General features: G+C 23.5%; 6 protein-coding genes across 19 annotated transcripts in view; 3 read left to right on the top strand and 3 right to left on the bottom strand.

The window, feature by feature from the left end:
• Positions 1-238: 238 nt before the first annotated feature.
• Hsl (hormone-sensitive lipase) lies at positions 239-5,222 on the top strand. 3 transcript variants are annotated; one of them, XM_086910492.1, is made up of 12 exons: positions 239-412; positions 853-1,112; positions 1,263-1,694; positions 1,776-1,977; positions 2,076-2,289; positions 2,404-2,594; positions 2,737-3,019; positions 3,131-3,353; positions 3,427-3,611; positions 3,763-4,088; positions 4,162-4,287; positions 4,360-5,222. In XM_086910492.1, the coding sequence occupies exons 3-12, from the start codon at positions 1,312-1,314 to the stop codon at positions 4,426-4,428; spliced, it is 2,202 nt and encodes a 733-aa protein (XP_086766618.1). In that variant the 5' UTR covers positions 239-412; positions 853-1,112; positions 1,263-1,311; the 3' UTR covers positions 4,429-5,222. The 3 variants fall into 3 exon arrangements, with proteins under 3 accessions (XP_086766618.1, XP_031770961.2, XP_086766617.1); XM_031915101.2 differs by lacking the exon at positions 853-1,112 and having other exon boundaries at positions 257-412; XM_086910491.1 differs by lacking the exon at positions 239-412 and having other exon boundaries at positions 756-1,112.
• san (Probable N-acetyltransferase san) lies at positions 5,114-7,564 on the bottom strand. The gene is made up of 4 exons (XM_003691581.4): positions 6,481-7,564; positions 5,815-5,971; positions 5,551-5,717; positions 5,114-5,437 (listed from the first exon to the last, which is right to left on the bottom strand). The coding sequence occupies exons 1-4, from the start codon at positions 6,486-6,488 to the stop codon at positions 5,263-5,265; spliced, it is 507 nt and encodes a 168-aa protein (XP_003691629.1). The 5' UTR covers positions 6,489-7,564; the 3' UTR covers positions 5,114-5,262.
• Positions 7,565-8,461: 897 nt separating this feature from the next.
• LOC100864869 (peptidylprolyl isomerase domain and WD repeat-containing protein 1) lies at positions 8,462-11,465 on the top strand. Of its 2 annotated transcripts, XM_012483571.3 has the most exons (8): positions 8,462-8,708; positions 9,073-9,175; positions 9,263-9,459; positions 9,540-9,733; positions 9,818-10,155; positions 10,233-10,422; positions 10,489-11,064; positions 11,201-11,465. In XM_012483571.3, exons 1-8 carry the CDS (start codon positions 8,606-8,608, stop codon positions 11,342-11,344), a joined length of 1,845 nt encoding a protein of 614 aa, XP_012339025.1. In that variant the 5' UTR covers positions 8,462-8,605; the 3' UTR covers positions 11,345-11,465. The 2 variants fall into 2 exon arrangements, with proteins under 2 accessions (XP_012339025.1, XP_031770962.1); XM_031915102.2 differs by lacking the exon at positions 8,462-8,708 and having other exon boundaries at positions 9,073-9,167.
• LOC100864984 (uncharacterized) lies at positions 11,355-12,619 on the bottom strand. Its single transcript, XM_086910478.1, has 3 exons — positions 11,923-12,619; positions 11,712-11,853; positions 11,355-11,622 (listed from the first exon to the last, which is right to left on the bottom strand). The coding sequence occupies exons 1-3, from the start codon at positions 12,026-12,028 to the stop codon at positions 11,499-11,501; spliced, it is 372 nt and encodes a 123-aa protein (XP_086766604.1). The 5' UTR covers positions 12,029-12,619; the 3' UTR covers positions 11,355-11,498.
• An 11-nt stretch (positions 12,620-12,630) lies between these two features.
• Positions 12,631-20,028, top strand: LOC147657294 (uncharacterized). Of its 10 annotated transcripts, none has more exons than XR_015292671.1 (6): positions 12,662-12,843; positions 12,910-12,965; positions 13,470-13,497; positions 13,558-13,777; positions 14,040-14,104; positions 19,708-20,028. XR_015292671.1 is itself a non-coding variant. In XM_086910476.1 (4 exons), the coding sequence occupies exons 2-4, from the start codon at positions 12,934-12,936 to the stop codon at positions 14,048-14,050; spliced, it is 351 nt and encodes a 116-aa protein (XP_086766602.1). In that variant the 5' UTR covers positions 12,631-12,843; positions 12,910-12,933; the 3' UTR covers positions 14,051-14,098. The 10 variants fall into 10 exon arrangements, 4 of the variants coding, with proteins under 4 accessions (XP_086766602.1, XP_086766603.1, XP_086766600.1 ...); XR_015292670.1 differs by having other exon boundaries at positions 12,664-12,826; XR_015292668.1 differs by having other exon boundaries at positions 13,470-13,777.
• LOC100871528 (uncharacterized) overlaps positions 17,349-23,853 on the bottom strand; it is a 40,980-nt gene continuing 34,475 nt past the window's right edge. For both annotated transcript variants that reach the window (XM_003691578.4, XM_031915086.2), the window contains 3 exons: positions 20,448-20,539; positions 19,677-19,869; positions 17,349-18,596 (listed from right to left, as the gene is read on the bottom strand). In XM_003691578.4, the coding sequence (XP_003691626.1) occupies positions 18,361-18,596; positions 19,677-19,869; positions 20,448-20,539 (521 nt within the window). In that variant the 3' untranslated portion in view covers positions 17,349-18,360. The remainder of the gene's footprint in view (positions 18,597-19,676; positions 19,870-20,447; positions 20,540-23,853) is intronic.

Here is a 23,853-nt window from a genome sequence, read left to right as displayed (position 1 = left end):
ATTAAAAAGTTATTTTTTTTATAAATTTAAAAAAATTATTGAATTTTAAATAAGATCATATAATGAATTAAAATATGTAATAGTTAATTTATGTATGTTATATATAATTTTGTATATAAATCAGAAACACTTGGTGTTTATATAAATGTAATATAAAAATATGTTTTACACTAAAAATCTTAGATAATAAAATTACTAAGAATCATTTTCCATACTTAGATATCGTTAATATATCTTTATGATTAATTCATTTGTCGTGACTGGTTGCTTAATACACAAGAGTCACGACCATTGAATCACAAATTGTTGTTTGTCATTCAGCAATCTGACAAAATTAGCATTGAAACGAATGTACGTTACTTTCGTTTCTTTAATATTATAAATAACAGTAACGTCCGGCAGTATATGTCCGGTAAGTATTTTTTTTTTTTATTAGTTATAAAACTATATAACTTATCTATTGATATATATTAATTGATACTTTATCATAATAATTATTATTATAAAATATTATAATCGGTTTGTAATAAAAATTCATAAGCATTTGATAAAATATTGATAATCAACATTTTTATTTTTATTAATATGATGCATTAATTAATAATTATGTCCGATTGGTTGATAACAAATTTGTTCTTTATAAATGTGCACTTATAAATATTATATTTAATTTTGAGTTAAAATTAAACGAAAAAATTAATTTTCATTTTAATACAAATAGAATAATAAGCGAATTTTAAGTTCTACTTACAACTATATGCATGTATACTCTTTAAGCAATTTGTTACTAGTAGTAGTTATAGTTCATTGTTGAACACATGTGAAAGTCAATAACATTTAATTCGTACCTAGTGTATGATATTATAAGATTGTATTGTGAGATAATACTATCGATCGAAAAAACAATATGGCGACCACGATAAATATCTAGGAAATGTCAAATCCAAAATAAAAATCAACATTGTATTAAAGTATGATGTACACAAAGATTTTAATAATGTAAACATAATGTAGTGCAAATCAGAAGATAAAAAATAATTATAAGTGACCTGAATGTCTTTAATATCTTTAAATTTGATAACCTTATACCTTAACATGATGAACTTTGAAAGGTATTAATATTTACTATTAACTATAAAGATATTCATTTAAATAATTTTTATGTATTTTATACTTAAATCATTGAAAAATAGTATTGCCAAAAAATATATTATTAATTTTTACCAATAGATAGCATAAATGTGATTTTTTTACTTTTCTAGATTCTACAATTATTGTTTATTTTAAAATAATTAATTAAAAATTTGCTAAATGAATAAACAAGACACAGCTCAGATGTCACTTGATGATGACTTTGATAGACCATTTGAAGATGTGGAACCTCTACAATGGGGAGCATTACGGGAATTATGTCATGCTAATGCAGAATACTTCATGCCACATCAAGATGAGAACAGTATTAGAATTAGAGCTGCACTTATGGCTATATTAGATCATTTGATACAATTGCAACCATTATATAAAGAAATTAGTAGAATTGCACCAATGTTTGATCTTGATGTGCAGACACCTGGTAATGGATATAGAAGTTTTTTGGTACTAATAGATAAATGTATTATTCATTCTCGTTCCATCTGTCATCAAATATATTGTCAAAAAGATTCTATATTTTTTCGTAAAAGTTATCACATGAGGTAATTATGATTTGTTTTAAAGAATTATTAAATATTTGTATCTAAAATTATATTAACAATAATAAGTACAAATATTTATAGGGAAATTGAGGCTTGCTCACAATTGTTGGCATCTTTGTGCACTTGCTTAGAACATTTACAAACTCTTTATTCATGGAGTGAATATATAAATGATGGAAAACCATCTCTTTTTATAGGTGATAATCATAATCCTCATGAAATTTTAAATAAAGTAGAAACCATAAATCAATATTGTTTTTATGGTAGATGTTTAGGATTTCAGGTAATGATGAAAATATATGTAATTAATGATTCATTATTTTTTGTCATTTTCTAGTAAAAATGTGAGATACATAAATATGAAAAAAATATTGTTTTCAGTTTCATGACAATTTAAAACCTATTTTAAAGACTATACTGGTTTGTATGGCAACATTCAGTGAAGCATTTTATGCTAATGGTACATTGCTAGCAAGATGTGCTAATTCTGTCAAATATATGTTAGATCCCGAAATAAGAGCTCGTCGTATCGTCGATGTATCTCAACGTGCTGACATTTCATTTTGTCAAGCTTTTTGGTTTCTGAATGAGACTGGTAATATATGTGATTTTCAATCATAACATATATATAATTTATTTTAAATGTAATAATTGCTTGCTATATTTTGATAATTGTTTTAATATATGCTATATAAGTTATATATTTTAGATATTGCACGGAAGTTGCCCGCTATAACATCTTCTTCTTTGGCAATAAATCAAGTAATTTCTATTCCACCTGAAGAATTGACACTTTCTACATTAAATGGATCAACTATATCAATTCCTATACCAAATAGTCATATCGGAAAAAAGCCGATACATGTTAGACTGTTAAGTTCTAAACGTCGTTTAGGAATGGTAAAGAGATGACTTACTTATTTTATATAAATAGCACTATTGTTATTTTTAGTTATTATTTTCCTTTCCACATTTCCTTTAATAAAGTAGAAATTTTTGTGAAACATCAGTTTCACTCCTGTGCAGTACATGCTTTTCTCAGGTTGGTTCAGGTGGAGTAGGGGGAGAATTGCATGGATTGTCCAATGAATTGATAATTCATTGTCATGGTGGAGGTTTTGTAGCACAAACTTCTTTATCTCATGAAACATACTTACGTGGTTGGGCCATAAGTCTTGGTATACCTATTTTAAGTATAGATTACAGTTTAGCGCCTGAAGCTCCATTTCCTCGTGCGCTCGAAGAAGTGCTATATGCATATGCATGGGCTTTAAATCATGCAAGTACATTGCTTGGAAGTACAGCTCAAAAAATACTTCTTGCTGGTAAGATGTAAAGCATTGCATGTTATTATTTTCTTAATATATCTTTATGCACATTTTTTTTTTTTTGCATATATTTAATATTTGCATATAAATAATATAATTTTTTAATAGGTGATTCTGCTGGGGCCAACTTAAACTTGGGAATTACTTTAAAATGTTTACAATTAAATATTAGAAAACCTGATGGAATATTTATGGCATATACACCAGTACTTGTTGATTTTGTATTATCACCTTCGCGATTGCTTTGTCTGTCAGATCCATTATTACCTATGGGATTTCTTCTTCGTTGTTTGAAAGCATATATTCCTTCTGATAATAAAAAAGTTACACGGTAAATATTATATATAAGAATAAATCATACAATTATTTTTTATTTCATTTTCTTTTTTTTTTTTATTTTTTAGAGAAAAAGAACATGATGTTGCTGAATGTATAAAATCAGATTCAGAATCTTTTGCTGAAGTAAGTGAAAGTGATTTAATAGCATTAGCTCTGAGTCCTAATGGAGATGAAACAAATGATGCACATAAGTTAGCATCTTTACCATCTGATTCAACTTTGAATTCTGTTACTTTAACAGAAGCTGATGGTAAGTAAATGAATAATGCAAATATAAAGATATAATTAAATGTTATGATTTAAACACAATATAATTTTTATATCATTTATTAATTTTTTATTTTAATTGTTTTTTAATTGGTTTTATATAAATATTTTTTGTATATTCTCTAATATAACAGGAATGGAACATCTACAAGAAGAAGCAAAATCTCAAGAATATATTAATAAATTTTTTGAACTTTATCGAAATTGTGGAACAAATACTTCAACACATATTGGAAATGGTACTATTAGTGAAGATAATAATATTTCAAAAAATGATAGATCGTGGTCTTTTTTTGGATGGTCTCTCAGTGGAAGGCACAAAGAATCCAGAGAATTAGATACAGAAAATATAAAAAGTCCTTTGGAAGAATTTATATTCACAGTACCCAGAGATCCATATTTAAGTCCTTATCTTGCATCGGATAATCTTTTAGCACAATTACCACCTGTTAAAATGCTTGTAAATTCTTAAATCTTAAATTTTTTATAGAATATAATATGAAAAAAAAATTATATATATAAATATTTTATAGACATTAGAATTGGACCCATGCCTTGATGACTCGGTTATGTTCGCAAGAAAACTTCGATTGCTTGGTGTATCAGTCACGCTTGATATATTGCCAGGTTTACCACATGGATTTCTTAATTTAACACCAGTAATTATTTTTTTATCAAATAAAACAATAACATTACATTATATTCAATTAGCAAGTTATTTAAATTTATAGGTTTCAAAAGAAGCAAGTGAAGGATCAGATCTATGTGCAAAAAGATTACAGGAGTTATTGGCATTATAATTATATGCATGGAGCAAATATTCGTTGAAGATTAAATGTTAATATGCAGGAACAAAGTTTCTTTGCTATAATCGTTCTTTTAGATATCAATTTTAATTAATTTTTTTATGTACAAAGACTAAAAATAATTTGCAATATTTCAAAAGTTTTATGTTTTTTGATATGTGAATGTGAATGTGTTTTACTATCTACATTTTATATTATATATTTATATTTTATTAATAATATACTATGATATTTAATATCTAATTTTTAAAATCATGTAATCTCAAGTTATTGTACTTAAATGATAATGTCAAAATGTTAATATCTTTGTATTATGTTCACTGAATATGCAATTGCGAAAAAAGCAAAGAAGCTTTCAATTTTCTAAAAAAAAAAAAAAAAAAAAATAAAATAAAATAAAAAAAAAGAAGTTTAAAGAATAGGGACTACAAATATGTTGGTTGCATAAATTATTTTAAATTGTTTGTTTTCAGCATTATAATGCTGTTTAATATTTTATGCAGCTGATACAAGATATTAAATATATTAGGCATAAATAAAGTATTATAAATGTGATATGTTTAGTAAAATAATATGTTTTAATAATATATATAATATTGGCAATAATTGAAAAATTAACTTTTTTGTTTTGAGTATTAATAATTTATGGAATTGTTAAGTTATATTTTTTACGTCGATATACATTGTATTTGTCAACTTTATTAAATTATTTATAAAACTCTATTTTATAACTTATATAACACACTGGGAAGTACAATAAAAATAATTTTATTACCAGACTATGAAAACATGTAGTTTTTAAGATGTGATAAATTAATGATTAATGATTTATTGATTAGTTTGTTGATTATTTGTTTGATTTGTTTTGGGACGTAAAGTTTTTTGTAATACATGAGCATCTGCAGGTTCTATTCGCTTATAGTAATGTTCTTTTGTTTCAACTATTTCAAATCCAAATTTTTTATAAAAATCAATGGCTCCTTCATTACTTATTTGAACATGACTGTAAAAAAAAGTATTCTTAATTATAGAAATATAAATTTTTGTTTACATATTTATAATAAATATTTTGCATGTAATAAATATAATTAAATATTTAAGTATATTAATACTTACAGAAAGATTGAATCAAAGTTTCCATCTTTATAAACATAATTTAAAACATGTTGCACCATTACAGTACCTATTCCTAATCTTCTATAGGGATAAAGACATCCCAATGTCATAATATATAAACGTCTAGAATTTTCAGAAGTATCTACTCGACAACAAACTGCACCAACCTAAAATAAGAATCTCTTATAAAATCTCTTATTTGATTTAATTATCATTCAAAATTGATATATCTTTTAATAGAATTTGTCCATGAATATAACATACCACTATATCATTGTAATATGCAAGTTTTGCTAGCTCCCCAGCTTCTAAAACATCTTTATAAAATTTTTCATTATATGAGACAGGAAACACCACCTGATTGAGAAGTTTGAGTTGTTTTATGTTATGTGGTGTTACATCTCCTAGCTCTATTTTTGATCTGTAATTTTAAATTTTGTACTTTAATTAAATATTAAATTAATAACATTATTCTTTTTTATATTTTCTATTTTGTATATTATTGAATGTTTTAAAATAATATATTTGTATTTATATACACTTATCATATAAATTATTTTTTTTTTTATTTTTATCTACAAAAACAAAAAATTTCAAATAAATGCGAAATTATAAAATATGAATAGAGATATATCTTATTGTTTTTAACAATTTTTTAAATATATTATTCTACTAAAAAATTATTTTTACATATAATTTACTTTCTTTATAATGTTTATATTATAATCTAATTATACGTTTTGAAATAAAAATGTCCTTGAGAATAAAAATATTTAAAATTTCAATTTAAAAATAGTCATTGTAAGTCATAAACAAAATAAAAATCGTATAAATTTAATTATAATATACTGGAATAAAACAATTGTAATTGCTTTTAGAATGTTTTGATTCGTGATATAAAAATATAACCTCAAAATTTTTAGATCTTACCTAGTCATATTAAGAAATACAACAGATTTGAACGTTACTTGAATAAATAACAATAACAACTTTTAATATGAATTGCTTTCTAAATAAATTATAAACAAATAAGCCGTATATATAACACAATAACGTCACACGGCTTCGTACTTTTTATACTGAAATTATATTAGTGGAGTAGGTTAAATATATTCCTGTTTCTTCATATTTTGATAAGTTTTAGAATACACAAAAATTAATTAGAAATAATAAATTCAATTGTAAAAAATATTATATATAAAAATATTATTTATATTTATATAAAAATAATTTATACTTTTACAAATTATACATTCAAAAATTCATATTTTCGTAAAATTTTAAAGAATACAATATTTTTTTGATCCAGTAACATGTTTTATATTATTTCAAATTTATTTATATTTATTTTTATTATCATTATATATTTTATTATAATATTAAAGTCTAAATATATTTAATTATAAATAGAAAATAATATAAATATTTAATATAAATATAAATACATAAATTATGTATTGTATAATTAAAATATGAGTTTTTATTATATGTAAGTTATTTAGATATCCACAACTATGCAATATTTTTTAATATATTAAAATTATTAAATTATAATATATTTTTAATAATTAAAATTCAAAAAATAATATATAAATTATTTAAAATAAATTTTAAATAAAAAAATATTGCATATATATTTTGTCTTTCATAAATAAATTTTACAACAAATTTCAAGTTAAAATATTTTATAAATTAATGATTTTTTTATATATATGATCTAATATTTATTTATAGAAAATGACTAATTGAATCGATTAATATATTCAAATTATATGATTTCATTTAAAAAAATCGGCAATCATTATATATATTAGGATATTTTAAATTTTGTGAATTGTCCTAGATATATATTAAAATATATTACAAGTTAAGTTAATTTTTGAAGAGAAATAATGAAAATATATCTAATTGATATATATATGATCATACTAAAAAAAAAGTATAAACAAGGACAGTAAATAATAAGACAAGAATAGAAATATTGTAAAAATTCAAGAATTAACGCCATTTTTAGAGTGATACAAATGAAACACAGGACAGAAAATAATGGCAAAAAGTTAGAAATAAGGATAAGAATTAACGTTCATCAGCGTTATCTCTGAAATATCAAATATATTTATTTAAAGAATTATCTTTCTAAAACACAGAGTACTGGTCTTAAATTCTTATTCTACCTTATCTCTTGTTTTTTGAAGAGGTGTCTTTGATACTTAAGAGATGATATAATCAATTCTTATTTTATATCTATCTTTATTTTAGTATTTATTTTCCTTTTTTAATTAGTTTTACTTTAAAAATGGCTGAATTCTTACTCTATCTTTGGATCTATCTTCTATCTATTTGCTTTTAATGCATGACCATAGATAAGCAAATAAATACAATATTAATTCACAATTTATTTTTATAGTTCAAGATTTAAAATGTATCTAAAAATTTCTGTTATGTATATTTGTATTCCATCATTTAATTTTTTAATTTGTAATCATATATTAATAATTTTTAAATATTTGAAAACATTTTATTTTGAAAAAAATTAAATATTAAAATTTAAAAAGATATAATTTTATTTTTGGAAATCAAATCTATTATAAATATATTAATTTCATGGTATTAATATATGAAATAATATTGCATTGTAATAGATACATGGTATCGATTCTAAAATACATTATAAATAAAAATCTGATAAAATTTGAAATAAATTATAAATAATAATATATAAATTTATTTCTAATTTTAATAATTTTTTTTAAAACAGCTTTTTGTAATTAGAAAGATTTTTTAATTTTAAAACAGCTTTTTGTAATTAAAAAGATATATATAATGGAAATTGAAAATGATAAATTAAATAAAGAGATAGTATTTTAAAATATAGGATAGAAAATTGAATATTGAATATCAAATCTATTATGCAGTTTATCTATGATATTACGAGATTTAAATTCAAAATAAATATATATATGTATATACAACAGTAAAGCTAAGAATAGGGTTGTACATTGTATTATATTAAACATTAAGTATTACTTTTTTATATCATATATTTTTATTTTTAATGACAATGTCATGTAATAAAAGAGAACATAATGAAAGTGATAATGAAGAAGATTGGATTGGTCCATTACCTTCAGAAGCTGTACCTCAAAAAAAACAAAAAGGTTAGAATATCATAATCTTTATTTTATATTTATTCTTTCTATTATTTTATGAATTAAATAAGTTTTTTTAAATTAGTTTTTTATTTTTTATTCTCTCTTATGTACAAAATTTTATTAATATGATTTTAAATTATAAAAAAAATATTGATATTTATATGAAAAAAATATGAGATAACCTTAAATTATTATATTATTATTTAAATTTATATTATATTTTATATTAATGATAAATAAATAAATACTCAATAATATTTGAATTTCTTTTACTTTGATAAAATTATGAATTTAATAAAATTTTTTAAACATTGTATGTATTTAATTATATTAAATATAATCTTCAGCATTATTTATTTAATTTTTACAGTTCTGGAATATGAGCAAGTATACATAGATAATTTACCATGTTGTGAATGTTATGAAAAGTCTTATATGCACAGAGATGTAATCACTCATATTGTGGTAACAAAGTTAATATTAATTTATATATAATAATCTTGATAATAATAATTTCCAAATTGTAATATAATTTTATATTTATATTTATATTTATACAGATCAAATTTTATAATAACGGGTAGTTGTGATGGTCATGTTAAATTTTGGAAAAAACAAGAAGAACTTATAGAATTTGTAAAACATTTTCGTGCACATTTAATGGCTATACAATCTATGGCTGCTAGTTGCAATGGTGTTCATGCATGTACCGTGAGTTTGGATAAAACAATTAAAATTTTTGATGTTATCAATTTTGGTAAATAACTTTATATATATATTTAATAATTTTTTATATATAATTTAATTGTTTGTAAAATGTTAATAGTTTTATTTTAGATATGATTAATATGATGAAACTAGATTATATACCACTTTGCTGTGAATGGATATATTCTCCTGGTGATGCAATATCTGCAATAGCAGTTTCTGCTCAAGAATCTAATAAAATTTTTATTTATGATGGACAAGGGACTAATACACCATTACATGTTTTTGAAAAATTACATACTAAACCTGTAGTTGCTATGAAAGTAAAAAAAAAAAAAAAAAAAAAAAATAGCATAATTAATTGTATTTTGTGATTTTTATAATCTTATATAAATTTTTATTTGTAGTATAATTCGATATATGAAACATGCATCTCTGTGGATAAAGCAGGCATTTTAGAATATTGGACAGGACCTAAAATGGAGTATAAGTTTCCTAAATGTGTTACATTTGAATCTAAGTTAGATACAGATTTGTTCGAATTTGCAAAAAATAAAACTTATCCTTGTGGATTAGCAATATCTCCAGATGGTAAAAGATTTGCTTCTCTCAGTGGAGATCGAAAAGTTAGGGTTTTTACTTTTCGTACTGGAAAATTGTATAGAATATTTGATGAAACATTACAAAGGTTTTCTGAATTACAACAAGTGACGCAACAATTGCCGAACATGGAATTCGGACGAAGGTAAAATTTTTTTCGAATTAAATTAGACTATATTTAAATCCTTTTTTATTAAAATTTTAACATTATATTATGCTTAGAATGGCAGTAGAAAGAGAGCTGGATAAAACAGAAACAAATTTAGGAAATATAGTTTTCGATGAGTCGGGTTATATAGTTTTATATAGTACAATGTTAGGTGTAAAAGTTGTAAATTTGTATACAAATCGATGTATTAGAATTATGGGAAAACCTGAAAATATTCGTCCTATGCAATTAGCCCTATTTCAAGTATGTACAAAAGAAATTTGTAAATATTTTTATTTTAATACTAATTTATATTTTAAAAATTTATAGGGAAAAGCGAGAAAAACTACAGCTGCAGTGACTGTAGAGATGGAAGCTGCAGAAAATCCTACATTAGAAATGAATCGTCCTGATCCAACTCTCTTTTGTACAGCTTATAAAAAAAATAGATTTTATATGTTTACAAGAAGAGAACCAGAAGATACTAAAAGCCAAGAATGTGATAGGGATGTTTTTAATGAAAGACCATCAAAAGAGGATATTATTTCCTCTACAGAAGCTACAAATGTACAAAAGATTTATGATCAAGCAATTATTCATACTGCTCTTGGAGATATTCATTTAAATCTTTTTGGAAAAGATGTTCCGAAAACAGTGGAAAATTTTTGCGTTCACGCAAAAAATGGTTATTATAATGGACATATTTTCCATAGAATAATTAAAGGATTTATGATTCAAACTGGTGATCCTACTGGAACTGGTACTGGTGGAGAAAGTATATGGGGAGGAGAATTTGAGGATGAATTTAAATCTCATTTAAAACATGATAGACCATACACTTTAAGTATGGCCAATGCTGGACCAAATACAAACGGCAGTCAATTTTTTATCACTTTGACACCAACTGTAAATTGAAATGATATTTTTCTTTTCTTTTTTTTTTTTTTTTAATAATATTATGTGTAATTTTTAATTAATATATATAACTATTAATTAATATATATATATATATTAATTAATATGTATTTTATATTTGTTTCAGCCTTGGTTGGATAATAAACATACTGTATTTGGTAGAGTTATAAAAGGAATGGAGGTTGTACAAAATATTAGTCAAGTAAAAACAAATCCAAAAACTGATAAACCTTATGATGATATTCGAATAGTTAGCGTTACTGTGAAATAAAATTTCAAAATTAATATATAAAATATTTTTATATAAATTTCTTTTTTGGTATATGTACTATAAATAATAAATATAATAAAAATAATAATAACAATAATAATAATAACAATAACAATAATAATAATGATATAATAATAATAAATCCTTAAAATCCTTATTCTTGTTCCTTTTGCATATGATAAAGCAATCCTCTTATAAAACTGTACGTTCCTGTACAGCATACAAATGCATTTACACTAAACAAATTGTAATTTTTTGGTGTGATAACTAGGGAATATCTAATGGATAAATAATACGATTTTTTTATTATTTAAAATAATATATACACATATATCTTTGAGAGAAAATAATACTATTTAAAAAATACCTAGACCATATAGCGCCAGTAATCATAAGACTTGCAGTTTGACTAAGAGAAATTGTTTCTGGTGGTCGTCTAAGATCTCCAATTCCCGCTATTACCAAACCCCATTTAAATGTAGGTGCCCAGAAAAATACTGTAGTTGGTCCTGTATTAATAAAAATGTTAATAATAATTACAAATTTTATGTATTTTATTCATAAAAATTGATTCAAACCTGCAGGGTGTAAAAAAATTGGAGCGAATCTTGAAGGAAAAACAGAGGCTATTTTTATCATAAGTTGTTGATAAGGAGTCTTTTTCTTTTCTTCTGGTGGCTGCATTATATGCTAACAATAAATTTTTAGATCGTAAAATAAATAGATTATAAAAACGTTTTAAAATCGTTTAAAAAAAAAAATTATATATAGAATAATTCAATATAAAATTGTAAATGATCATCTAAATAGTAAAAGATTGACAAGTGGTATAAAAATATATAGTTGGTGATGCTTATAAACAAAATTTATTTCAAGGAATAAAAACAATTATATTTAATTTTTTAATTCCAATCAAATTATTCATGAATGCATATTTATGATTATTATTATAAATATTAATATTATTATAAATATTAATATATAATATTCAATTTATTTTAATTGTGAAATAAAAAAATATTTTATAAATAATTATATTTTATATATGAAATAAAAAATTACACTAGCATATTAATAACAAATTTAAGAAAAATTATTGAAATAAATATTATCTATATAAAAATTCTTTTGAATATATAATTTTATTTTTTTCTTTTCGTTATTTTATTTTGTTAAATTATTAGTTTATATTTTCAAATTTTTATTTTTCTAGAAAAAAATTTAATATAAATTAAAAAATACTAAAATATAAATAAAATATCTAAATTTTTGTTTGGTATTTTTTCATAGTAATTTTGTATGTTTAAACAAAAGATTAAAGAATCCTTTTTGGTAACTTTTGTTTGCGATTCGAAAATTTTTAATTATTTTATTTATATTATATACAAAACATTATAACCAATTTGATGTAACAAAAAATTCAAAATTGTATTTTATATCATTATATAAATATGTAATTCATTAAATTTCTCTTTTAAGAAGGTCTCTACGAAAATATTGTAAATATTAAAATATAATAGAATATCTTTCATATTAAATTTAAAATGAGTTGCAATAAAACGCAGGGAACATGGAACAATTTGGAGGAAATGAAATATTTGCTTTGCGCTATTGAGTGCTGGTACGTTTATTTTTCCTATTATTCTTTAGTTAAAGATTCAATCTCTTATAGTTATAAAAAAAAAATCTTTGCGAAACCGAATGTTTAAAATTAAAATAAACTTTTGAAAAACACTTTTTTTTTTACAATAACGTAATTTTTCTTTATAATTTAAACATTTAAATAAAGATTTTAATAAATTATAAAACTGAAAATAAAAATATGGCACATTTTTATTTTTCTTTCAATTATTTAATTTTTCGCCAACAAATTACATATTTATTACCTTTTTTTAATTCTTATTAAATTCTACATTTCAATCTTGAAAACTAATATAAATCTGGAACGAAAAAATATTCTATATATTTTTTTTATTTTTTCATCAAGTAATCATTATCTCTTTTATTCTGTATATAAATAAACGATAAAGAGAAAATGTAAGCAATAAATTTAGAAAATAAAATCTTAATAATGAAATAACGAAAAAATTACCTTATTCTCAAACTTTTCAAATTTATTTTTCAGCAAATGCCCATGTATACCACCCCCACCTGTATGTTCTGTTCTATTACCACCTAGAATCGAAGAGTTACCTGCATGTACGCCTGTTCAGAGACCCTGTTGTCCTCCACCGGTTTGTCCACCGATGCTTTGTTGTCCATCACCACCAGTTTGTCCAGTTTCGTTTTCTTCTTGTGCGGCTTCACCTCCTTCTTGTCGGGTACCGATAGTTCCTAGTCCTTGCATTCCATGTCCTCCAATTTGTCCTTCAAGGGGTCCTCCTCCATTGCGTATAGTACCATGTTGTCCAACTTCATTACCATGCTATCCAGGTGAACTTTGTTACAATATATATTTAGTTGAAAAGAGTTGAAAAGAAAAATAATATGAAATGGTTCCAAATATGATAACTGAAAAAAAAAAAAACAGATTTTCTATCAGAATTTTTTTTCTTGTTTGAGAAAAAGAATTTTTGTTTAATTAAAATATTAAATACAAAAGAATTGTTTTTAAAAACAAATTTAATGATTTTTCTATGCTATTATGAAATTATGGAAAATCGTTACAATTTTATTATTGTTTTATATTTTTCAGTTTCTTATTGATGACATATATAAGAAAAATAAAATTGTCTTTGAAGAATTAAGAGTCTATGAAAGGTAATGAAATTGATTTCATCAAAATAAATTGTTTTTTTTTTAATGCTATTGTATAATTGTAATGATATTTTAATTTGGTCACGTGTCAATGTTGTATACTACAGGACGATTGTATTGAAAGATACTTGGATTATTAATCAAGTATGAAAAAGGACAAAAAAATTGTAAAAATATTATTTGATATATTTTCTCGGTAATCCTACATTTTAAAACTTTACCGTGCAATGATAATTTTAATGTAATGTATATAATATACAATGTAACAAAAAATATGAATAACTTTGAAAAAAGATTGAGTTTTATTGAGAAATAAGAATCAATATTTCTGTTTCTAACTGCAAAGTTTAATTAATAAGAAAAAAGTATATAAAAATAGGAAATATTGAAATTATGGATAAGGTCAGTAATTCGAACAAACGATAAGACATCGTACACAAGAATTTTATTCGTACGTCGAATACGGTCCCATGATTCGAAGCTTAAAATAAGCATACTCGTCTCGAATCGATTTACAGGATAGAGAATCTTTTCTAAGGCTTAAACTGAAGTCTAGCATACAATAAATCCACGAAACTTTTAATACTACAATAGTAATAGCTATGAGATATCCACTATCTTATAGCAAAAGCTTAAAAGTTAGTGGAAAAGACATAATTACTATTTTTGAGACGCAAAAATCGATGAAGTCAATTTAGTTGGTCACGGATAATTATCGATCACTTACCGATAAATTTATGTATATTATGATACATACTCTATTTTCTCGCTTCTTTTCTAAAATAGATATTTTATTCTCACTTTTTCCGCTTCTTTTTCTTTCTTATATATAGATAGTTGGAAGGATATTTCCACTTAGGTGTAGAAACTTTTTCAGAAGAATAAAAAATTCTTTAATCGTTGCTTTCGTCTCATATACAGGGTGTATTATTTTAATCTTCAGACGCAATATATTATAAAATCTTCTTGAAAATCGTGTCAAATAAGATTTTGAACTGTTATTAAACTCCAAAAATACTAGTCAAGTGAAAGATCATTAGAATCTTATCCTTTAAAACAGTTTATCTCGATACAATTTCCATTGAGAGATTTCATGAGATATCCTCATATAAAAAAAGAAATAATTTTTCATCAATCATTTACTTTGAACTTGATTAAACTCTATTATAAAATTGGACAAACTTTAAACTGTTGTGACTCCGAAGTGACTTCCAGATAACGAGTAAACGATCATTTTAAAAGCGTGAAGGAACTTTCCCCTTTAAAATGCATTTTTATTTATCTCGATACGACTTTTGGTTACTAAGATTTTGTTGTGTAAAGGAAAGAGTAATTTTTAATCTTTATCCTTAGTTGTTCACTCGAATCTCTCGTTTGCACTTTATTTCATTGATTATTCTCTTCCAAATTCCAGACAAATGATAGACGCGATTCCTGAAAAAGTAATTTTCGATTCTTAGAAAGATATAGCACGCATTTTCCAGAAATAATCCAGGCCAGAATCGCGAGCTCATTCATAATTTCGCGTTATATTATGAATGCTTTGAATCTTTATATCTCGGCAATCAATTGAGATATCGCAAAATTTGACAAAATTTTTAGTTTCTTCTAGTTTTTTTTTTTTTACGCGAGAAATCGAAGTTTCATTTGTGATTCTATATGAATGCGATACAAAGAATCTAGGAATATAATTGCGTTTGAAAATTAAAATCGAAATATTATTCTGTACAATCTTTTTAATCTTTAAAGATATATTTATTTAATTGAGTGATAAGTTAATTTTTTTTATTAATCTTTCGTAGTATATTTGAATCCGAATACTTTCATTATATTTTTATCGATAAAATTTTTCGATTAGTTTAAAAATTTATTGTATAACAAGATAGAAATGATAATAAATAATTTTGAAAATTTTCAGATTTTTTAAAAAAGTTTTTTATTTTTCTGAAAGAGGTCCGAATGAATAAGACGGACTCAAAGATATTACAAAAGATTAACGTGTTATCTGTGTACTATAGAATCAGCAAATGTTAAATATTATTATATATTATCATGTAATCTTATGTTATATGAAAAATTCTTTGCCTTCAATTTCTGATTGCTTAATTTTTATTAATTATTAATTATATAAAGAATTCTTTTAAATTTATAGAAAGATTCATTATTTATATGATGCCTAGTCAAATATTCGATGAGTATATAAGTATTAATCGATAAATAGATGAAAAAATTATCTAATTTACAATATTGATGGGTATTTTAATAAATGGCATAAAAACATTTATAATTTGTTTATAAAATTAAAAAGAATTCAATATCATGTCAATTGCAACTTACGATTAGAAAGCTTAAACTTGTAAGCTTTTTTTTAATTTTCGACTTAATTTACATACAAGTTCGATATGCCTTGCTTTGGTTATTGGATCATAGGTCAATCACAACAATATTCCAATTAATTTATTTAATTTTTGGAGAAGAATTTAAGTATAAATTTATCTAGAATTTGTAGTTATTAATACTTTTGCAAAATAAAATTAAATATTTTATAATATTAAAATTAAGTAGCAGCTTAATTTCATAATTAATAATTCATTATACGTATATAATAATTAAATTTAAAATAACTAATTTTAATATAATTACTGTAGTCACCAAGGATAATCCAAGGATAATCAAAATTTATTTATTGACGAAGATAAACTTTCATTTAATAAAGAATTAATTACGACTTTCTTTGATAAACAAGAATTATAATTAATGATAAATTAAAAAGAAAAAAATTCTATTTTTATTTAGGAACGAGGAATTCCATAGAATCTTAATCTCTTTAAAACCATCTATTGATTCTTAATAATAAACTTATATTTTAAACTTTTCGTCGATTTTCTTTTATTTCCATAAAATCTTTCTCATTATTTGTAAAATTGCACATTGCAAAAGTAATCACAATTCACTGTTAATTATTACTTGAATAATTTATTCAATTCTCGATATTTATAAGTTCAGAGTTACTTTGTTCCCATAAGAAATTAGTATTGCACAATGTGAAAGTTCTTAGAAAAATAATTTTAGTTTTATTGAAATAAATTTTTTTCTTTCAATAAATGGAAAATGAAATTGTTGATTCGTTCCAGTTGATTACAGATCTATGCGTTAAATTCGTTTTATAAATCTGAAATTTGAAATAAATATTTTTTATTTTTCTGAGAGAAAAATAATGTTATAAACAGTATTCAAACAACATTGGTCTTTTTTTATGATTTTTATTTCCTCATTTTCGTCTTCCATTAAACTAAAATCTTCAACATAATTTCTTTTTTAAAATAAATATACAATGAACATATGAAATAATCAATGCCGAAGTAATTTAATTTGCATTAAGAATAAAGTTTGTATACACCTCTGATATGGTATCATAAACTTCATTTCCTTAATTCCTAATTCTTAAATCGTATCTTGAAAATTTTTATCCCAATATTATAATACTGTTTCACGAGGTATCTAATAGTAAAAACAAAATTTGCTACAACATTCATTCATTCGATAAATCATGCAGAAAATCTGCATCAAGTGTATTTATATAAATTTATATTTTCTCAATCGTGTTTTCCATTTGAAATCGGATTGATATTTAAAATTAAAAATATATAAATATATACACATGTATAATTTTTCCCTAATTTTTCAGATTCATGTCAATGAAGATATTTTTTTGTTCAATTTATTCACATCGATTTCGATATACTCGAATCGATTTAAAACATACGAATTCACTCCTTAAAAATATCTGGAATTCCTCCCCATCCACTTTGAAAAAAATACAATCTATCCTCCAATAAATGATACTCTTTAAGGTTCGTTCAAATTTTTGGAAAACAAAGAAATTATAATAATGGAAATATTCAAATATTGATAAAAAAAAAAACAAGATATAGCGAACCCTGATAAGATATCTTTTCAAAAAATCTAAGAAATTTCTTTATTAAATAATATCAATTAAGAAACACTTCACACACATAATTTTGTGTGGAAAATTATATTTTGCTATCCGACTGATATAACGTGTCAAAATTTAAATCTAAATTTTAAATTCTTTAAATTTTAATATTTATCTTAATTTATATCCAGTTTTCTCCAAATTTTATCTCTCTTCTGCTATACATTAAATCAACTGTAGGTAAAAAAAGAAAAAGAAGAAAATAAATAAGAAACAATACGATTGACGAATCTTTACGTCATTATTTCAAACCAGGGAAACGTTAGAGAACGAACAAGTCCTCGCAGCTTTTCGTTTTCCTCTTAAAACCCAACAGGTGTTTCAGAATCCTCCTGCGATGCTTGCTTCTTCTTCGTCTGTTTGCTTGGTCTCGATCTCGTTGAGGATTCAACTTAATTTGCGCCAGAATGCCGACCAGCAGCTCGTCTACGTGATGGGCAAGTCCTGATGATGTTTCGATGAATTTACAACCACAATTGTTTGCCATACGTCGACCAACTTTAATAAAAAAAAAAAAAGAAACAATTAAAATAAAAAAATTAGATGTTTTAAACGATGACAAAGCTTAATTGACGATTTCTGAACTGATTTCAAATAATTTTTTCCTTTGCAAAAATTTTCTTAATGAATTATTAACGAAAAATATTGGCCAATCACGTACATTTGTCTCGGTAGTGTTGGGTATACGTTGCTAGTGAATCACTAGATTTGAACAAATAATTAAAGTAACATTTTAAAATGATGAATATTTTTATATACACCTTATGTTCGAATAATTGATCACTTGATTAACTGAAATCCAATAATTAACCTTTGGATGATAATCGATATTTTACTGTAGCTTAATTTCTTTATTTGTAGCTAAGATTTTAAGATTTTTCCAAATCGAAAAACAAAAACATTCAATAATAATTTTGAGCATTAAAATACATGTAATTAAATATTTATGAATTAAATAATGATAAAAAAATTAAATTTTAAAAAATACCAAAAGTTGAAATAGATTATTGAATATACGAAAGGTAAATTCCTTATCAATTCATATTATCATAATATATACTTTCATTTAATTTCATTTAATGCTTAAAAGCACGAAAGCGTAATTACGTAGAGCAATTATCACGCAAAATGTTAACTGTCTACTCTCATTAGAACGACTGGTTAATCGAGCAAGAAGTTGATAAGAATAACAGCCTTGACGACTACAAAAATGAAAATTAACTTAATTTATAAATATGGTTTGTAATTTATTCTTGATCTTTTCTGTTTATAAAAACTTTCATCTCGTCAGAATATCAAAATATAATTATACGAGGTAATTTCTAGTAATTAGAGTCAAACGAGATTAAACGAGATTGGTTATTTCATTATTTTTGCGACTTTTTCAACTTTTTAGTAAATAAAAAACGTTTGCATTTCTTAATTAATAATCTTATATTAATTGTTTATAGTATATATAGATAAAAATAGAATAGAAAAAAATAAAAGAAGAAAAGAAATTAAGAAATTTAAATTGAATTTTCTTTTTTTCTTCTGAAGATTACGAAATTTATTTTTTATTATTAATTATCTACCCACCGACAGATGGAACCTCACGTTTCCGTTCCAGATCAACTTTGTTCCCAACAAGAATAACACCACGGCTAGCCATGTAATCGCTCTTCCATAGATAGAGCAACGTCTCTTCAGCCATTTTTAAGCTTCGTCTGTCCACTACCGAGTAAACTACTACGAAAACATCTGGATTGTATGTCGAACAGAATGTTTCAACCTGTGATGAATAAAAAACTTGCTGTTAACAATATTTTGTTAACGAAACTTTTATTAGAAGAAGCTTTACCACAAGTTTAAATTACCTTTCTATGGTTTTATGATTGTTATATTAAATGCTGATATAATAATTGAATTATTAAAATAATTTAAAAAAGAATATTTAAAATTCAATTATACTATTTTATCTATAAAAGAAAAAGATCTTAAGACGAATTAATGTTAAACGAAATTGTTTTTTTAAAAAAAAAGAGAATTTCAATTTTATCAAGATAGATACACACACACACATTTTTTGTCTAACTTTTTTTCATAAAATTTAAATATATAACGTGTATTTTCAAACAAGATAAGCATAATGCAATGGTGAGATAAATTCATTATTTTAAGTAAGCGAGCTAATCCTTTTGCTACAAAAATCCAAGTATAAGAACGTCTGTATGATGGATACAAGGATGGAAAACAAAAGACTGGTTGAAAAGAAAATGAAGACTAAAAAAAAAAAAAGAAGGAAAAATGTTTGCATAATTAAATTGTTAATGAGAATATTGACAATTATATCAATTTATTTAAACTTACCGACATCTCTGCTGCAGGATGATCTATGATCTCCAATTCTGTTTCTTGGCCATTGAGCATTACGGATACGCTTTTCTGTCCGTATTCCTCATCTGAAACAAATATAAATAATAAAATTAGTTTTACGATATGCAAAAAAAAAAAAAAGGAGAATTCCATTTAAAAAAATAGTAATAAAAATAACTTTCATTTTAAAATCTAAAAATATTAGAGATCATTGAACTCGATCATTGAAGAATTTTGTACACTTTTATTTTTATTTAAAAATAAAAATTTGTTAATTTCGTTTCTACCGCGTTTTATGAAAAAGAAAAAAAAAAGGAAACAAAAAGAGAGAATATGCGCATAGCTATCCGTTTTAAAGTTTAAAATTGACCCTATCACACAGGTTTTACATCTTTGTTGAATAATAACTGGGTCCTAAAGTGCCTTTAATTAAAAAAACATTTCGATCGGACCGTTCATTTATTTTTTAAAAGTTTAACTCGAAATTTCGCGCAGGATTGAACATGTTAATCACGATCACACATCGAACGTTTCAAAGATGACCGGACTGGTTTATAAAAGTAACGCTTTTCGATTAAGAGTTAATTAAATGTCGCGTGACAAACAATTGTTGTATCACGTGTGACGTGTTTGAGAATAACGTTTGATAACGTTTATATAAACGTTTTTATAAACGTTTAAGACATGATTGAAATATTATTTCAATGAAATATCTTGTTTGCATAAATATGACGTTCGATTAATATTTTAGAAATATATTAGATAATATTTTATCCATGTAATTGTGTTCCAGTACAAATTTGTGAGAAAGAGAAGCAAAAGATTTCCATTTATGCAATATTTCTATTTTTAGTTTTTTATTCCATTTTTATGTTCCGATAATAACGTGGAATTATTGTTAAATTTGCCTTGTTGTTTAAAAATACAAAGCTTTTGTTGTTGTTCGTATATGTTCTACGTTTTTTTTCTATTTTAATATTTAATATTTTAATATTAAACTTTTTGTAAAATCCTTTTATTTCTAGTAAAATGAAAAAAAAAAAAAATGAACGTGTACAAAATAATTTGCCTTTTCTCGTTTTGCATTTATTGATTGTTGGTTTATGTTAAAGGGGGAAAAAAAAAAAAGAAAAAGAAAAAAAATTACATTCAATATTTCTTTGGTTTTAAAAAATGAGTCAGGAAAAATTTAATATTAATTAAATGAGGGAATATTTAAATGTTTAAAAATATATAATATATTTTGAAACAAAAATGAATATGAATTATAAAGAAAAAAAAGGCAAAAATTTGAACGAAAAGGATAGTAGAGAATATATAAAATATTCGGTTGAGTTACTTCAAAAATATAAAATAAGAAAGATAAGATAAGATCATATCGACGTGAAAGTTTTCTATTTAACTTCAAATAGTTCTGATTCTTGAATTGAAGAAGATTATCACGTTGTTGGAAATTTCTAGATTGCGTGAATATTTCATTTTATCATATACGAAACCTTTCGTTCCTTTTTTTTTTTCCAGATTAAAATTCTATTTCACTTCCATCGAGTTGGAAAATATTTTTTTTTTTCACGAGTTATCTCGAATTACTTTCCACTTTTGCAGGAAAAATATAAGTCGATTTGTTAAAAGCTCTTCTAATTGAAAATTTTCAGAATCTTTAAGTTTAAAATATGCAAATAAACAATCAAAAATTTCGAGTTATCGATATTAATTTTAAATAAATATATAAATATAATCATCTTTTAAAAGTAAAATTATTTTTATTTTTACTCGACGGTAAATGGACATTCTTAAAAAATCAGGTCACGAAATTCTGTGATAAAATGGAAAAATAGGTTAAGTTCGACAAAGCGATTTTTTGAGAGACAAAACAGTTTTGAATTTTTTTTTTTTTTTTGCAATGTTTTGTATATCCGAGTTCTTTTTAATTCTTTCCTTTCTTTTCTTTTTTTCTTTCTTTCTTTTTTTTTTTTTTTTTTTTTTTTGCTTTTTTGCACTTTCAATGTCTTTTACGAAATAGAAAGAGAATTTTTTTTATGAATTTTTCATTACTCGTTGTTTGTTTCTTTTATATGTATTGAAAGATTTGTTTATTTTCCATAAAAATGTTATTTTCCACTGAAAATTGTTAGAAAAATAAAAAATAAATAAAATAATAAAATAATATAATAATAAAATAAAAAAAAAGGGATATTTATAAAAATAGATGGTACAATTCGAAATAACAGAAAAAGAATTGTTAACAGAGAGGTTATTATTGATATTTCAATCAAAATGTCGCAAGATATTAAATCTGCGTGTGACGATGAAAATTGGAAACTTTCTTTCGGAGTGCGGATAACACAGATGATCTTTCACTTATAGCCAGAGTTTCCAATGTTTAAACGAATTGGAAATTCGATCTAACAAATACTTGTTAGACAATAGACTCTTGTTAGTTATTCGAATTTTATGATTTGTTAAATCTGTTAAGATGAAGAAGTAATCATTGTTTAAAAAGTAAACTGAAATTACTTTACCTTTAGTTTTATACATACGAAATATAGATATTTTAACATTCGTATGAATAATAAAATAATTCATCGAAATTCTTTTTTCCTTCTCTATACATAAATGCAATAAAAGTGCAAAACTGATTGCAAATTTATTGCAACTTATCGGATTGAAATTTTTTGAAGATATTTACTATATTATATTTATTATATTTATAATAAAAGTATAATTAATTTAAAAAGGAAACAAATAGCTCGGAATATTAATGATTGTTCTTATAATTTAAAAATCATTCATTCGTAAATAAATACTTTTCACATTTTTATAACTTCCTTCAATTTTGTTCCTTCAATAGGAAGCACTATTGTAACGTTGTTTCCCACAAGAATTCAATTTTCATTTTTGCCATTGTTCAAAACTTCGTTCAAGGGAAATTAAACGAAAAAAGAATCGTTACCGTGACAAATTTGATTCTCTTGTACCTTTAAGGCAAGAACTTTGCCAAGTGAATATCGATATTTCAGTGCCTCAAGTTCTTGGTCGTTTACGTTTGAGTGCCAAGATAAGAACTGCCACCACTTTCTTCATTATTGTTTCGATAAAAAATTTTTCTTGTCACGCAATGCACATGTACAATATATCAGATTCCATATAATTAACTAACGACTATACATACAGTTTATGTAATAAATGGTTTGAATAGAGAAATGTTTTATATTATTGTTATTATTATTATTGTTTGAAAATAAAATGAATAATCTTATAAATTTTGAAAAATTAAATATGCAAATATGTTGTTAATTTTTAAATATTTGTTTGTTAAAATTTTCATTCATATTTCATGTCCTATTAATTTCTGAATACATTTAAATAAGATGAAAATGAATTACATTTTCGTTTACAT

Source organism: Apis florea, unplaced genomic scaffold, assembly GCF_048593485.1.
Source record: "Apis florea isolate Af1SG1 unplaced genomic scaffold, ASM4859348v1 contig_3193_pilon, whole genome shotgun sequence".
Classification (NCBI taxonomy): domain Eukaryota; kingdom Metazoa; phylum Arthropoda; class Insecta; order Hymenoptera; family Apidae; genus Apis; species Apis florea.
This window is presented reverse-complemented; position numbering and strand designations above follow the sequence as displayed.

Coding starts and splice junctions, on each gene's coding strand:
- Hsl (XM_086910492.1), top strand. CDS start 1,312: ATGAATAAACAAGACACAGCTCAGATGTCACTTGATGATGACTTTGAT. Junction 2,290..2,403: donor TTGGTTTCTGAATGAGACTG/GTAATATATGTG, acceptor TATATATTTTAG/ATATTGCACGGAAGTTGCCC. Junction 2,595..2,736: donor CTAAACGTCGTTTAGGAATG/GTAAAGAGATGA, acceptor TGCTTTTCTCAG/GTTGGTTCAGGTGGAGTAGG.
- san (XM_003691581.4), bottom strand. Junction 5,718..5,814: donor CATATTACAATGATATAGTG/GTATGTTATATT, acceptor TTCTTATTTTAG/GTTGGTGCAGTTTGTTGTCG. Junction 5,438..5,550: donor AACTTTGATTCAATCTTTCT/GTAAGTATTAAT, acceptor TTTTTTTTACAG/TCATGTTCAAATAAGTAATG.
- LOC100864869 (XM_012483571.3), top strand. CDS start 8,606: ATGACAATGTCATGTAATAAAAGAGAACATAATGAAAGTGATAATGAA. Junction 9,460..9,539: donor TTTTGATGTTATCAATTTTG/GTAAATAACTTT, acceptor GTTTTATTTTAG/ATATGATTAATATGATGAAA. Junction 10,156..10,232: donor AACATGGAATTCGGACGAAG/GTAAAATTTTTT, acceptor TATTATGCTTAG/AATGGCAGTAGAAAGAGAGC.
- LOC100864984 (XM_086910478.1), bottom strand. CDS start 12,028: ATGCAGCCACCAGAAGAAAAGAAAAAGACTCCTTATCAACAACTTATG. Junction 11,854..11,922: donor AATTTTTTTACACCCTGCAG/GTTTGAATCAAT, acceptor TTATTAATACAG/GACCAACTACAGTATTTTTC. Junction 11,623..11,711: donor ACTGGCGCTATATGGTCTAG/GTATTTTTTAAA, acceptor TTTATCCATTAG/ATATTCCCTAGTTATCACAC.
- LOC147657294 (XM_086910474.1), top strand. CDS start 12,889: ATGAGTTGCAATAAAACGCAGGGAACATGGAACAATTTGGAGGAAATG. Junction 12,966..13,469: donor CTTTGCGCTATTGAGTGCTG/GTACGTTTATTT, acceptor TTTATTTTTCAG/CAAATGCCCATGTATACCAC.